This window comes from Miscanthus floridulus, chromosome 7 (genome assembly GCF_019320115.1).
Source record: "Miscanthus floridulus cultivar M001 chromosome 7, ASM1932011v1, whole genome shotgun sequence".
Classification (NCBI taxonomy): Eukaryota; Viridiplantae; Streptophyta; class Magnoliopsida; order Poales; family Poaceae; genus Miscanthus; species Miscanthus floridulus.
The window spans coordinates 72,184,303-72,199,455 of NC_089586.1; the positions used below are offsets into that span (position 1 = coordinate 72,184,303).

Genomic DNA, 15,153 nt, shown 5'->3' on the forward strand with positions numbered 1-15,153 from the left:
CTCGACAGTTGGACACCATGGAGCACTGAACAAGACCTGAAGCAAGTGCATAGAGTTAAGCCAAAGCCTTGCTACTCAGTTTGACCAATGGATCCAAACAATGGTGTAATTCATAGTTTAGACCTGATTTTTTTTGTATCCTTCTTTGTTTTAAACTATCCTATGTGTAGGGGCTTTGGCCCCTTCAGTTTTCTCAAAAAAAGAAGACGACCTGAAGCAAGTGCTATAATCACGAATCCACATTGAACGTTCAGTTGTCGAAAAGAAGCCGAGTTCAGAAATCAGAACCAGCAAAGTGGGCCCCTGGTTATGGGCCGAATAGGTTGGACCTGTGCTAATCTCTTTGTACATATAACTAGGTTCGTGCCCGTGCGTTGCTACGGGACGGCTAAACTTTTCTCTCACAACTAAAAAGAGTAAAGAGTGGACAAATTTTGGTGCGACAATCAAACGTCGCTACGTCGTCCTGCCTCCGTGCGATCCCACGCGCGCCTCGCTCCGCTCCCTTGCGACTTGCGAGTGGCCTCGGCAAACCGATGCCCGCGCTGCGCCCCTCCCCATGCGAGATCTCGCCTGCGATCAGACTTCCTCTCCCCCGACCCTCGTCCTCGCCATTGCGCGCGCGCTCGCCCATGCCGCCCCGATGCCGCCTCCTCTTCCGCGCCGCCGCGCCCGCGCGCTTGCCTGCGCCGCCGCCTTCTCGTGTCGTGGCTAAGAGAGGAGCTCGTCGACCCACTCCCGTTGCGCGCGCGGATGCGACGGCTAGCCCTACCAACGGGTACGCACGCGGATACAGGACGGAGCGACGACGACTGTGCTTCGAGCACTGGCAAGCCAGAGGCAGAAGCGCCGGGTAGAGGGCGCCCTCATCCTCATCTTCCTCGCCAAGTGTGGGGCTCCCCCAAGTCTACCTCACCGTCGTCCTCGAGTACCTGTAGTTGTCGTCGCCGTTGTGACACAGAAGTTCGTGTCCCCTCCTTATCTCCATCTTCCTTTTTGTCCTTCTGCCTTTTTAATCTCGATCTGATGTCCTACGTTGATCTGGTTGTTGCGCTGTTCTCGATCTGGTTGGACAACAAATTGGTTTGCTTAGGTCTTGGCTAACATCTTTACTCGTTCCTCACCGATGTACAAACCTTGCCGGGATGACGAACGCACGCACCAGAGAGCGATGGTGAACGACGCCAAGCCATCCAGTCATAATGAGCCCAATGCCCCTAATGCCTGGTGCTTCCCCACCTGCGGCATCCGCCAGTCATCCATGATGCTGTTGATCCAGTGTCTTCCGTTGACACTCCTCAGGTCAAAGAAACCCCAGCTTCAACCATGATGTCATACAAATTCCAGGTGTAGTTATTTTCTTTGTAATATTCTATTCCTTCATCATGGAGCGTAGTTCTCTGAACTACAAAAACAGTGTTTTTTGTTTCTTTTAGAAAAAACAGTATTTTGTGAAACATGCGAAATTCAGATCTTATAGTATTCAAGAGGTGGTCTGAATGCTTTTGGTGGCATAAAAAATGTTTGTCTAGGCACAGGCCTTCTGAATTAGTGTAGTTCTATTCCATTCAAGTTTGGACGTCAGTTGTCCATAGCCAGTGATTTTCCCAGTTCCCCTATCATACTTATTGGTTTTGTTCACTATTACATTTCAATTTTATTTTGACCAGATAATCTAATAGGCAAATGCTGCTCTGATGGTAAAACAAAAACATATTCTGTTCTGACTTATATACTGAATTTCCTACTTTATGCTTTTTTAGGATAAAATAAAATGGAAATACCCTCATTCTAACGAACTAATTCTAAATCACTTGTTGAGTGCAGTGAAAGTTTGAACTGTTCGATGGAATGCATGTATTGGATTGCACGGGGATGTATTTAAAAAAGCTGAGGTGTTTCTTGCATTCAGTTTGCTTTTTAGTTGCAAGAATTCAATTATTCATGCCAATACATGCCTCTAAACCACTACTACATGTCAGGTACTGCAATATAAATCTTTATGCCAAAATCATGGAACTCTAGAAGAGCAGGTTAGTGATCTACAACTCTACATATACATATCTGTACTATTCGTGCGATCAAATTCACTAGATAAAGCTTGGTAATTTTCTTCAATATAAATACAAAAATGTTAAAAATTACCTCTGTTAGCTAATTAGGCGTGACTAGAAAAAACAAATGTAACCTCCAAAAATCTCCATTCAACTCTTATTATATGCTTTATGCATATCTAATTTCACTGCACAGAGACCGGATTTTCATTTTTTCCTATTATTAATAGCATGCACACACTCATAAGCCAAAAGAATGTTATCAGTGATCAATCGTCCTGGCACAAAGGCACATTGTTGTTCGCTGATGATGTCTGATAAAATATCTTCAGTCTATTTGCGAGTAATTTTTCTATCACCTTATAGACTTACATAGACTAACAGGGTACATAGATAGTATGGTCCTTGATTATTTAGTTTTGATATTGCTTGCTAACCTATATCAGCAAGACCAAAACTAGATTGATATACTATCAGATTATTTAGTATTTAACCCCTGAGTAATCAGTTGTCTGCGAGAACCAAAAGTCAAATCAAAATTTTTTCCCCGTAAGTTTTTCCTACAGCTTCGTTTTTTCATTCTGTTGATGCCTTCACGACAAATGAAATATAGAATATAAATTGCTTCCATTTATCAAGCTCTTTGACAACACATGTTTAAGCTAATCTTGGTAGTATGTTGATTCTTTGGTCATCGATGCTGTTGTGTGTACCAGATTATTTATTTGTGGGATCTAGCATTAGATGGATTGATCCAAGAGAATGTAATCCTAAATGACAATTTTTTCTATCAATTGAAGATCCAAATAGAAAGGTATCTAAAGGCATGGTTACACTGATTCGTTTTGAGATAGACAATGTGATCGAGGAAAAAAGGTATATTTCCCTCTTCTACTAGACATCTTGTGGTGGTTCAAAATTCTGCTTCTTATCCAATTTTAGTATCCCTTGTGGAAAAGTGTTATACACTACGTATTGAAACAAATTCCTTAGTTGTTTATTCAGCAATGAGTCCTTACGAATTTGTTAATACCGTGGAGCCATTTTAATATGATAATATCTTAATAGAGCAACGTGTCTGTCACCAATTACAATTTTAATGGTGACGTGAAGTTGCAGCCTCCAAGAGCGACCAAGGATAAGGAGAAGTACCATCGGTGACTACCGTACACCAGCCACATAGGTGACGATTGCTTAGGGCATATCTTTTGTATTTTCTTGGACAAAGATTAAGGTCTGGCATTAACAACTTCTCTAATGTGATCGAAGTCTATTAGTGTCCAGATTGCTATCCGGTGGATGCACAAATCATTTGACATTGTATAGCAAACTAAGAACTAGCTGCTTAGAAAAAACCTTAAAGAGTTCATGACAATTCTGATAGTTTTGTAGATCTATTTATCCTTTCCATCTTTATCACATTGATTCTTCTTTCTCTAAAACATACTTGATTACTCATAAATTCTTGGTTAATGCATTAAGTTTTGGATTGTTATAGGTATGGGAAAGGTTGTCGCTTGGCCCTTACCGAGTCGGTGAGCCTACGACGCCGCGCTCTTCGTGACGGTGTTAATTTCACGAATTTTATTTTTTGGATTAAATGCCACTTTAACGTTTTTACAGTATTGTTATTTTACCATGCGATCCTTGTGTTTTTAGTACAAAAGTTTTACTGTCCCGTAGCAACGCACGGGCACGCTATCTAGTATAAAAAAAACGCACGAATCGCACGATAAGATAACAGTACTGTAAAATTAAATACTGACGTTAAAGTGACATTTAATCCAAAAGGCAAAATTTATGAAATTAATAGTCACGGAAAGCGTGACGTCGCAGGCTCACAGACTCTACTTTATAGACATTTCTGTGATGCAGCTAAAATAATGTTTTATATGGATTGGAATATATCTCTGACATTCTTTTTCTTTCGTGCGTCAATAAATCTACCAATAAGTTCTGCCACATCTTCGTACCATCCTATACACAGGTTCGAGTATATATATATATATATATATATATATATATATATATATATATATATATATATATATATATATATATATATATATATTATCACATCGGTAACACTGGCTGTCTTCAAAAATCTCTCACAAAACCTTAAAACAATGTAGGTTATACTCACCGTATAAATGTCACTTTACCGCAACCAATGAGTATTTATGCCTTCAAAAGTATTCTGTTTTCAACTAATGTGATCTACCACAGAATATACGAAGCAAAGAGATCTAGTAGTATTCAAGAAAGCGTGGATTTTTCTTGTATTCAAAAGAAACTACTTTTCCACATATTAGTATCAATGTTTTAAAAGAAAAGGCATGCCAAATCATAACGGGGAGCTTATTTGCTGCAAAGTATTAGTGCCTACTGTCCATTAATTTCATTTTTTTTCAAAGAAGAAAAATAAAAGGAATCCTTCAAATGGTAAATGCTATGACAATATTGCCATGTTTGCCATAAGTAAAATTGATGATTAGCGGAAACATCTATCAAGAAGTTGAAAAAAAGGAAATACCACAGGATTTGGTCGACGTAGCTAGTGCAATCTCAAGAAGAATTCCAGGTCATGCTACTCACTCTTTCTTGCCCTTGTCATCGTCTTCCTCCCCCTTGTCGAGCGCCTTGCTCTTCTCCCCATCCCCTTCCTCCTTCTTGCACCTCCCATGAAGCGAGTCCTCCCCAGCACCAAAGCTTCCTCCTCCTCCGGCAGCACTGCCCGCCGCCTCACTGGACGAGGAGGACATGGACGATGTCGTGTTGGGCGTGACCGGCGCCCTACTGCCCCTGCTGGGTGATAGTTAATAGTGTAAATAAAACAACCACAATATGTATCTTTAACACATTATGGCATGCCATACTCCATTTCATACTAATACTCTAACAATTAAATTCAACATTTTTGGAGTTTAGACGGCCCTAAATCTTCGCAAATGATTGGAAATTAGTTTCTGGTGGACATCAATTTGGTAGAAACAAATTTGTACTTTGAGCTAGTATTTATATAGTAGTCACTGACCAACTCTTGCTAATTCAAATTTCCATTGTCATTTCATATTAATTTCCCATGATATATATGCTTGCCTTATTAACAATAAGTTACTGTGGAAGCTTAGCATTAGCAGGGTGAGACGGACAATATATTTAATCAAGAGAGAGAAAGAATCATATAACTGACCCAATGAACTATTATGAGTTAATTGTCCATCATCTCTACTCCAATTATCTACCTTGAGTCCTTGACTAAGTAAACTTGCATGATCAAAGCTTCACAAAACCCAGATGCAGTTGCCATCACAAGAAAAAAGAAATCACAATCGCCTCACCTGGCCCCAGCTATAGCCCACGGAGAGCATTTGATGATCGATAGCCAGCATTCACCAATCCCCACTTGCTGTTCATTTGGACACCCACCTCTCACAATGCATTCCTATCAATGGTAGTCTCTACTGCATTGCAACTCCGATCCACCTGTCAGGCTCCGGCGGTATCAAAGAGTAAAACAGGAAGGTATCTCATTTCTAAGGTTGAACAAAAAAGTTTTATCTAACTTGATTCTGTAATTGATTATTAATTCAGTTGGACTTTGGATCAAACCTATCCTGCTGGAGATCAACCTTGATGTACCTAGGTGTCCTCTGCTTTTTTGCTGTCAAAAAGCAAGCATGAAAACAGAGAGAAAGGGCTAACCAATATGTACAAGCTTCTCACAACCAAAGAAGCTGACAAGAGAACATGCCATTTTTTAAAGATAAACATGGGGAAACGACCGGTGTTTGCTACCGGGTGTTCGGTTGGTATGGTTGTGGAGGAATTTGGATGGTTTGGAGGAATTCTGGAGGAATTTGTGAGAGGAAAATACTGTTCCGGATGAAAAAAGAAGCGGATCAAGCCAGGTTTAAGGGCACGCGAACGGGCCCCCCCGTTCGCGTGCCCTTAAACCTGGCTTGATCCGCTTCTTTTTTCATCCGGAACAGTATTTTCCTCTCACAAATGAAGGCAAGTCTGCTTCACCACATCAGTTCATAGTTCCAAATTCTCGATCCTTTTATAGTTTTTTACCTGATCAGGTGGTTGTCTTCATGCAACCTTAGTCTTTGGTTTTAACTTTTTGAACTGAGAATACAGGAAAACTCCAGCAAGAGCAACACCGGTTCCTGCAGGCGAGGAAAAAAATTACAACTCAGACAGAGATAAATTAGATGGCCAGTAATTGGAACTTGGATGAAGGATAGCTTCAGTTCTGTACCTCACAGTATGGTTAGAGAACCTATTTTAAGTAATAAAAGATTAAATTAGAGAACCTCACATGAGAATCCAGTGCAGTATCAATGTAGTGCTAACTACGGAATGCAATAGCCAGTAAGCACACCTCCAAAGTAACTGGGCTCCAAACTAATCCAGCTTGGCACTTAAGTTTACGCTACTCCCTAACTATTATGTATAACAACAGGAAAAGTAATAAACAAATGATAGAATGGAAGAATATGAATCCTTAACAAAAATATCATTACTTCATAAAGTGTGCATTAAAAAATCATTTTGCCACAACTGCTTGCTGCACCTACTGATCCTTTCCGCCTAGCAACATGATCCATACGCTTGGTGTCCTTAAACCAGTCAATCACTATGAGCTCCATAAGGCACTTCCCTGATGGTACCTGCAGTGTCAAATGACAAAATACTAAACACTTTGTTGCTTAAAAAAAAGGGGAAACCAAATGGTTACTTGAACACATGGACCTTTCATGTGGAAAGTTTAGGTACTGCCCAACAGTTATGACTTTTCTCATTTGTAAAACGTCTTTCGAGATGCCCATATCCTTCGACCTATGATGTACTCCCTGTTGCTGCAGAAGAACGGGAACTGCACGCGAGAATCACCCATCAATTATAAGCAACCTGCCATGGTTTTAACTCAACAATCACCACGAGAGATATGATGCAAAACACTCACCTTCCTGACCTACCGGACAACCAATGGTTCCAGTCTTGCTGCACTCCTTCAGTGTCTCGTGCTGAAGAAGCATGTCGTCCCAGCTCGTCCTCGGGCGCCGCAGGAGCCACCACAGTTCTGCAGACATCAACGCAGTAAATCCTTTATAATCAATTCAGGGTAGAATCACAAGAAGTCGCGCATCTAATGAATGGATGGACGCCATAATAGCAATCTAAATCCGAGGAATCTGGTTTTACAGGCCTCCGGCTGGTTCCAACCTTGAATAAATCCCATAATCAAACATGTGGAATCATCTCTCAGCTCTCGCCCACCAGCACAACAACAACCACTCACCCTCCTCGAATTAGAATTAATTTGAGCGGTGACAAGTACATGAACCTAGGAAAAATATATGCTGTAAAAAATCATATCAGTTCATAGCTTCTTTTCTCCCATTTTGTAGAGATATGAGGGGATTGAATTTACCTTGCAGCGCATCATCGTAAACTTAATAACCAAAATATATTGCAAGTGTTCTTCTCCAGCAACATGACAAGCACTTGCCCTCTCCTAAACTTTATAGGTCTTTTCTCGCTGCTAGTAGCGGAAAACTATGACGAAACAAATGGATATTAAGCTCGATAAGCATAGGAGTAAGTCACATGATATTACAAACTGATAAGGGAACCAACATGGCAGCCTTTCAGGGCCATTAAATCGAACACCTTAAAAGCAATCAAGCAGGGTTAGCATCTTAAAAGCATCAAGCAGGGTTACCCCAGCAACGTGCAGCCAACACGGAGCGTCCAGTGGCCAATGAGGGGCCAGGATTGCAATGGCAAAGGAACGGATCATTACCTGCTTCTGCTTCCGAACTCCTCGGACGGGGTTGAGCGCGGCGAGCTCCCGCCGCACCTCGTCGGACGCCGCGTTGTCCTCGGCGGACAGCCGCTCGGCGACTGCCACCCCACCGCCGACCACTCAACGGTAGAGCATGGCGTGGGAGTCACCGACGACGTTGGCCACCTACTGACCTACATCGTGTCCACGGAGATGGCCCCGAGCTGGCAGCAGGAGCCCACAGTAGCCAACCGGGGCCGCTTCGTCTCTGACGAGCGCCGGTCGCAGATCCCGCGGGCACCCAGCCCCGCTGCCGCCCCTTGGTCACGCCGCCGCCTCGGGCCATGGCCCCGCACCCTCGCGCCGTTGCCCCGCGACCCCGCCTGCCCCTGCGTGCCGCATCGATGCAGAGGGCAGCCGCCGCCGCGACCAGGACTGGTGAGGGGGGTGCTGGCGGCGCCGATGGTGGGTGGCGCGCGACCTCGGGTGTGAGGTATCTGCGACGGTGGTGCGAAGACCCGAGCTGGTGGCGGCGGCGCAGCCTGACGGCACTGGTCGACGCAGTTGCTGCGGTGCAGGGACTACGCGTACGGCGGCGACGGCACGGGTCCGTCGGAGACGTGTGGCGGTGGCGTAGGGACGTCGCGTACGGTGGCATCGGAGACGTGTGGCGGTGCAGCGACGGCGCGTGGTTTTCCGCGAGGCCAAGGGATCGGGAAGGAAGGAGCGTGATTGACGTTGCGGTTGCCGTAGGGGCAAATCGCACGGGCGATGCAAGGGGAAGCGCGGGGGGTGCGGAATCGGATGGATCAAATGTCCCACACAAACAATATTCACGCTTTGTTCAGTTGTAGGAGATAACACGATGACGTTGGTTGGACTGGACCGGGGTACGCCCAAGTTAAGCTGGAGTTTTACGGAAATAGATTTTGGTCCAATGGAGAATGGACCCGTCTAGCACGCTGTGCGTATGGGTCCTCACGCTCACTGAGCGTGTTTGTCCGGTGTCCATCTCTGATGTGGACGTGATGTTCTCTAACTCGAGTGAATGTACAGGGATCATAGGTAGGCAAACATTGTTCGTGGTATAGAATCTTGGGGCAATTATGTATTTGGCTGGAACAAATCAGTCTTCTTTATTTAGCACTAAAAATTTTGAACTTTCTTATTTGGCATTGAGTTAAAATTTTCTTCTGTAAATGGCTCTACCGTCCATTTCCGTCAGTTGACTGCGTTAACCCTGTCATGTTTTTTTCAGAAGCACCAAAATGCCCCTTCTCTTCTTTGACACTGCTTCGTTTCGTGCAGACCTTGTTTGACACTACTTTGGTACTGAGTATTGTGGCAGACTGGCAGTGAGGTGGAGTGCCGGTGCGTATCGTAACAAACTGCCAGAAATGGGAGGCTCGACGACCACGCCCGCCGGACGCTGTCCCTGTCACGCGCTCGCGCTAGCGCACCGCCGGGACGACAGCGGCTGGCACCTTCTCTTCTCCCTCGGCGACCTCAAGTCTGGCGCCATGTCCCGCCCGGACGCCTCGGGGGGTGCGCTCCGCCGACGTCACCATCGACGCCTCCCACGGCCTGTGGGCGCGCGTCTTCTCCCCCTCACCCGCCGCGGACGCGGACGCGGACGCCGAGCCGGCCCCCGTTCCCATCGTCGTCTACTTCCACGGTGGTTCCCCGCGGCGTTAGACGCCGGCGTCGCGGCATACGACGATGGCCTACGACGACGGCGTCGCAGCGCTTCGTGCGGCTGCGGAGCGTCTTGAGGGGTACGTACGCCCTGGCCGACGAGGACGCGGTCGGCGTCTCCCTGCGCCCGCTCGAATACTTCCCCCTCCTGAACGCGGTGTGGAAGGCACAGCATTGGCCCGTTGAGGGCGGCCGCTCCCCCTTCCTCCTCCTGCAGTCTGCCGCCTACGGGCGGTATCTCGCGGTCTCGAACGTGCGGGCGGAGCTCCCCAGCTACGGCGTGCGGACCGTCCTGCGCGACTACGACTCGCCAAACCTTGAGCGCCCCTTCATGTGGAGGCCCTACAGGGTCAACGACGGCATCGGCCCCAACACCACCGCCTATTTGATGGGCTGGGGCACCTGCCTCTGCGGCGGCGGCTGTCCCGCCCAAACCCCGTCACGGCGGATAACGCATCAGGCGTGTTGACGTACTGGAGGGTCGAGACCATCCAATCAAGCCGGGTGCCACTGCCCCTCCCGCCTCGACCACCACCGCAGGTGAGTTCGCCATCAACTTCTCGGCTCCTCGGGTTCACCCTGTGAACGGATTTATTGGAACACTAAAGCATGGATGGATGTTTCTTGTTGGTGTCGATTGATTCTCACAACAACTGCATTTGGTGTGCTTTAGAAATCAAACATTCATCACATTAATCCTGTTTGCCTTCCCATTTCCAACCACTTATCCAAAAACTGTTGTTCTAGTTGAGGTCAGCGTTGGATCGGAGTTCTTTGTCATGATGTATATATACAAGAATGATTTGAGATATACGTTAAAGATCCCCTGGCGGAGCCAGACATAGTGTTAAATTCATAAAGAATTTGATCTCTGAACATTTTGTTCTTGGTCCATTCTGTATTCAGATTGATCGTTCAGTTAGTTTTGCCACTGAACACAAGTGCTGAATTGCATAGATTCTTGTGAGAAATTCTTAAAGAATCTCATCTCTGAACATTTCATTCAGGTGATCAATGTAAGCGACATGGTCTTGGCGGGGTATCCCGAACCCGCGCGTCTGGAGCGGAGGATCCGGCATGTGCGGGCGACCGATGAAGGTCACATCCACATCGACCTGGTGGACTGGCCTCATTTCTCCTACACCGGACGGTCCGTGCTGAAACTGAGGGATGAGCTCTGGCTCCGCCAGGGGATCTTTAACGTACCAGGAATCAGGCTGTGCGTGCGGGCCGGCTTGCATGCGGTTCCTATCCCACTAGTGACCGACCTGCCACATAACACTGATCCCATGGACATCATCGTGGCAGCAGCGTGGCGGCCTGCTCACGCGCGCTCACCGGCCATGGCGCGGCTGCCTTCTCGGCCATGGCAGTCGAGCGTGCAGGTGCCTCAGCTGCTAGGGAGCCTGCTGTTCCTGGTCGTCGGCAAGTCTGGGATGTATGTACGGACGCTACGGGAGTGGAGGACGCGAAGGAGCACGAGGGACCTGAGGAACTTGAGCTACTCCGACAGCGGGAGCACCAGCGGGCCTAGGGTGGTGATGTTCATCTTGAGCACGTCCCCAGCGATGGCCATGAGCTCACGTGCCTGCGACACGCCGACACGGCCTGTGCCGTCCTCACGCTGGTACACGCAGCCGTAACAGTCATCCGCGGCGCCTTTGTGGGTGCGCACCGTGTGCAGCAGCCGGTATTTAGCGCGCTCAGCTTCGGCGCGGCGGTTGGACAGCAGCGCGGCGCCGCCACCCATGCGCAGCATGGAGCGGTTGTTGTCGAAGTACCAGCGTGATGTTCTCGGTGCTCACCACGATGGCGTAGCACCCTGGGGTTCGCCTGCAGCATGTCCCTGGCGAGGTCCACGGCGATGAGCCCTACGCTGCACCATACGAAAATACTTTGAACTTCCCTATTTGGCACCATACGAAAATACTTGAACTTCTCTATTTGGCACCATGGGTTTCTGCTGCAAACAAGGGTATTTATGTCTTTTTGTCAGTCACTTGACACCGTTACTGCCCTAAATGGACGGCAGTGCCATTTACGAAAGGAAATTTCAACTTGATGCCAGATAAGAAAGTTCAAATTTTCGAGTGCCAAATACGAAACACTGGTTTGTTTCAGTACCAAATAAATAATTCTCTCTAGAATCTTTGCAAGCACATAGTGTGTGATTGATTGCTCGAACAGGACCGTCCTCGCACGCTTTGTCTACTTCACCTTATTCCTCTATCGTGTTTGGTCCTCTTTCTCGCACGTCCTTCGTCATCCCGTACGGCTTTATTGTAACAGAACCGACCAAATCATAAGAACGTAAGTACAAAAACAATCACCGAAGTGATCAGATTCCTGTACTTAAGCTCCCATAATCCCGATAGTCTGGAAATCACGAAGGATTTCAACCAACTCTCGACATACAAACCAAGACCATAGTAATTCAACACAATACATCATTCGTTACAACATTTCACAAGTGGCATTCGGATTACATCCATCAGAGTTCAAATAAAATATTACAGACCAAGTTCAAATTTGCAGAAGCAACATAGTTCAGTACATAACTTCATAGTTTCAAATACATTGCCAGATCTTAGTTATGTCCCATAAAAGCATCTTCAGGTACGAGAACTAGGAGAGACCGCGTCCAACGGTCTAGTCTTCATCCCCAGCTAGGAGAAGTCAATACTTGCAGCAACCAAAGTAGAACTGGTCATCTGCAACAGGTGGGAGATAAACCCTGAGTACGAGAAGATACTCAGCTAGACTTACCCGTCAAACCAGAAATAAAAGACACCAAGGGTCATGCAAGGCTTATAAGGTGGGCTAGCTGGACACAGTTGCATAAAAGAGCTTATGAATATAGTATCCAATTTAAACTTCGCATCAAGTTTATCATCATTTACCTGTCCACTAGATTGGCACCTGTACTAGAGCACTCACTTATTAGGAGCAATCAATATTAACCATAGCAGGTATAATAAGGCTGTTATCATCATATCATCATTTCTGAACCATTATGTTATTTAGTGTATCTACTTTGGAGATAAGCCCATCAAGTTCTCACTAACCGGGAGAGACGGTGACTCGAATCGAATTATAACTCAGCTGAGGGGGTATTCCTAACTCTCACCCTGGCATACTTTGCAAGGGTAGCCGTGGGTCACCTTTGGGACAACTCAGAAACCAAATTCACGGGTTCGATCAGCGCCAGCACTCTCAGGGATTACCCTTCTGCCAGGACGATCAGGACTTTTAAATCACCTGCCCTTGGACTCACGCCTATGGCTCCCTTCCGAGGCGTACTTTATACTTATTGACTCCTGGCCTGAGGTGAGCTACTCGGCTTCGTGGTCGGTCTTCGGACACGGCCAACTAAGAGAGAGGCATGCGTTCAACATGAACAGAAAAGGCTCCAAGATTCAGTCCTTAAGCGACACAGGCGGAGTCACTACAAACTAGCAAGCCTCCGCCCGGTCTTCATTTCAAATTAAGATAGGTTCTTTTCCATGATAGCAAATATAGCCAACCGTGCCACATGTATATCTCTATATCTCACAGGTGACAGAAAATCACCTGACTTCTACCGCATTTAAGCAGGGCTAAGCACTACACGAACCTGAGCTACATAGGATTTAGGGTATCAATATCTGGACAAGGATTGGATAACCAATGTAGCAAATGTTTGCATCCAACACCTAAACTTAATGCAAGAATATATATATGTAACAACAATACTTTAACTGCATTTCGGAAATTAGGAGGCTTAATATGCTCCGGGGCTTGCCTTTCACAAAGTTGCATGGACGGTGATCCGGGCACTCAACGGCGATCTCATCTAGCACTTCTCCCGAGGGCTGCACCTCCTAAACCTCCGGTGTTGGCTGCTGCTGCTCCCCGCTCGGTTCCTCAAATTCCAACAGTGTCACACCTTCCGGTACACCTATTGCATGCCGATGCACAAGATAAATATCATGGATGCACAAAGGAATGACATGATGCTCATGATGAATAGATCACAGTAAGTGTTTAACGAAAACATCACTGGACACTCGTTTACCGATTAAGAATAGCTCTATTCAAATCACTTTAAAACATGTATCTAACTTAACTTGAAGAACAAGATCAACTTACCTAATTTGCATAACCTAAGATAAAGATGCTCATCTTCAGTTAAAGGCCTAACACCTAGGAACATTACCACAAGCTTAGGAAATAGTAAAGGCATACTTAAATCAACAGTTAAGGTTTCATATGCAAACGAGCAGTCCTTTAATTCGATCACAACAAGAGTTCTATAAATTCAAATGACTTGCAAGAGGACATTCTGGAAAGCTTAAGAAATTCTCTACAATTCATTCGTAAATGTCAAGCATGATTCTTACGTTAACCAAATCGAATTAAGGTAAACATAGAATCTGTCCAGAAATGACAGGTTTACTAAATTAATTATTTAGTGATGATGCAAAAGCATAATTGAACCAAACCAAGTTTACCAACTTGTTGTATATACCAGAGGAACATCAGAAAGTATAGTGCCAACCTCTAAATAAATTATTTAATGTCCTTTTCTAATTTATTTAGTTAATTAGGTGATTAAAGCAACATATAGTAAAACTATTCAGAAAAATCTACAAAAATTACAGTAGCTATCTCATGCTTCACATAGACTACCATAAAAATTTCAAAGCAATTGGTCAAGCAGAACTTGCTGTATCAAAAATAACAGATGGCAGGGCTATTTCTAGCATAATTAGGAAACCCTAATGAAAAGTGTCAAGCAATAGATTTCACATTTTTCCTAGCATCATTCTAGCATAAGAATAGCACTCACCAAATTTTACCTTTACTAGATCTATAGAAAAATTATGAAAATTCACACAAGATCCATCCATGCAAACAAGAGAATTTCCTAACTCCTACATACAGTGTCCAAAATGTATGAAAATTTAACTACAAGATATTCATGATATGAGCAGTACACCATAAAAATTTCATGCCATTTGGAGCTATACAGAAAAAGATATAATTACCCCTATTTCCCACATGATTAAACGAGATAATTAGCAACTCCATTTTTCATAATAGAACCTGGCATAAATTATATTTTTAATATAAACTAGACATTACCAGGAACTCAACAAAATTGGAACCACATCATTTGGATCTACCAACTAGGAGATACACATTTTTGAAAATGTACACAAATCTATGAAAAAGAATAAACAAAACAAAAATGGAAAACCTAATCACTACAGCTGGGCCGGCCCGGAAAGACTCGGCGGCCCACGAAGCACGCGCTAGCGTAGCCCAGACACGGCGCGGCCCAGGTTAGGTTCCCGCCTCAGCTCGGCGACTGACGAGCGGATCCTGCGAGTCAATGAGACAGACAGGGGAGGAAGAAGGACGACGACGTAACTCGTCGTCGGTGGCATCTCCGGTGAGGCCATCGGTGCCAATGTGTTTGCCTCACCCGTGCGCACCTAGTGGTACCCTCAATTTCAGCTATTATAGTAGCTAGAGGAAATGGCGACGGCCATGGCGGCGCACGACCACGGGTTGGCCGGCTCCGGCGAGGTCCGACCCCGTAGGACGCGGCTAAACTCGGTACGAGCT

General features: G+C 45.6%; 1 protein-coding gene across 16 annotated transcripts; it reads right to left on the minus strand.

Moving 5' to 3' along the window:
• Positions 1-4,276: 4,276 nt before the first annotated feature.
• On the minus strand, positions 4,277-8,670 carry LOC136463420 (uncharacterized). Of its 16 annotated transcripts, none has more exons than XM_066462422.1 (10): positions 7,867-8,670; positions 7,495-7,619; positions 7,287-7,407; positions 7,027-7,143; positions 6,813-6,936; positions 6,634-6,730; positions 6,319-6,339; positions 6,132-6,226; positions 5,396-5,718; positions 4,377-4,856 (listed from the first exon to the last, which is right to left on the minus strand). In XM_066462422.1, exons 2-6 carry the CDS (start codon positions 7,507-7,509, stop codon positions 6,697-6,699), a joined length of 411 nt encoding a protein of 136 aa, XP_066318519.1. In that variant the 5' UTR covers positions 7,510-7,619; positions 7,867-8,670; the 3' UTR covers positions 4,377-4,856; positions 5,396-5,718; positions 6,132-6,226; positions 6,319-6,339; positions 6,634-6,696. The 16 variants fall into 16 exon arrangements, 8 of the variants coding, with proteins under 8 accessions (XP_066318519.1, XP_066318515.1, XP_066318518.1 ...); XM_066462421.1 differs by having other exon boundaries at positions 4,378-4,856; positions 6,638-6,730; XR_010761012.1 differs by having other exon boundaries at positions 4,379-4,856; positions 6,442-6,730; positions 7,287-7,423.
• Between the last annotated feature and the right edge of the window lie 6,483 nt (positions 8,671-15,153).

Coding starts and splice junctions, on each gene's coding strand:
- LOC136463420 (XM_066462422.1), bottom strand. Junction 7,144..7,286: donor GATTATGGGATTTATTCAAG/GTTGGAACCAGC, acceptor TGATGTCTGCAG/AACTGTGGTGGCTCCTGCGG. Junction 6,937..7,026: donor TTGTCCGGTAGGTCAGGAAG/GTGAGTGTTTTG, acceptor TCTCGCGTGCAG/TTCCCGTTCTTCTGCAGCAA.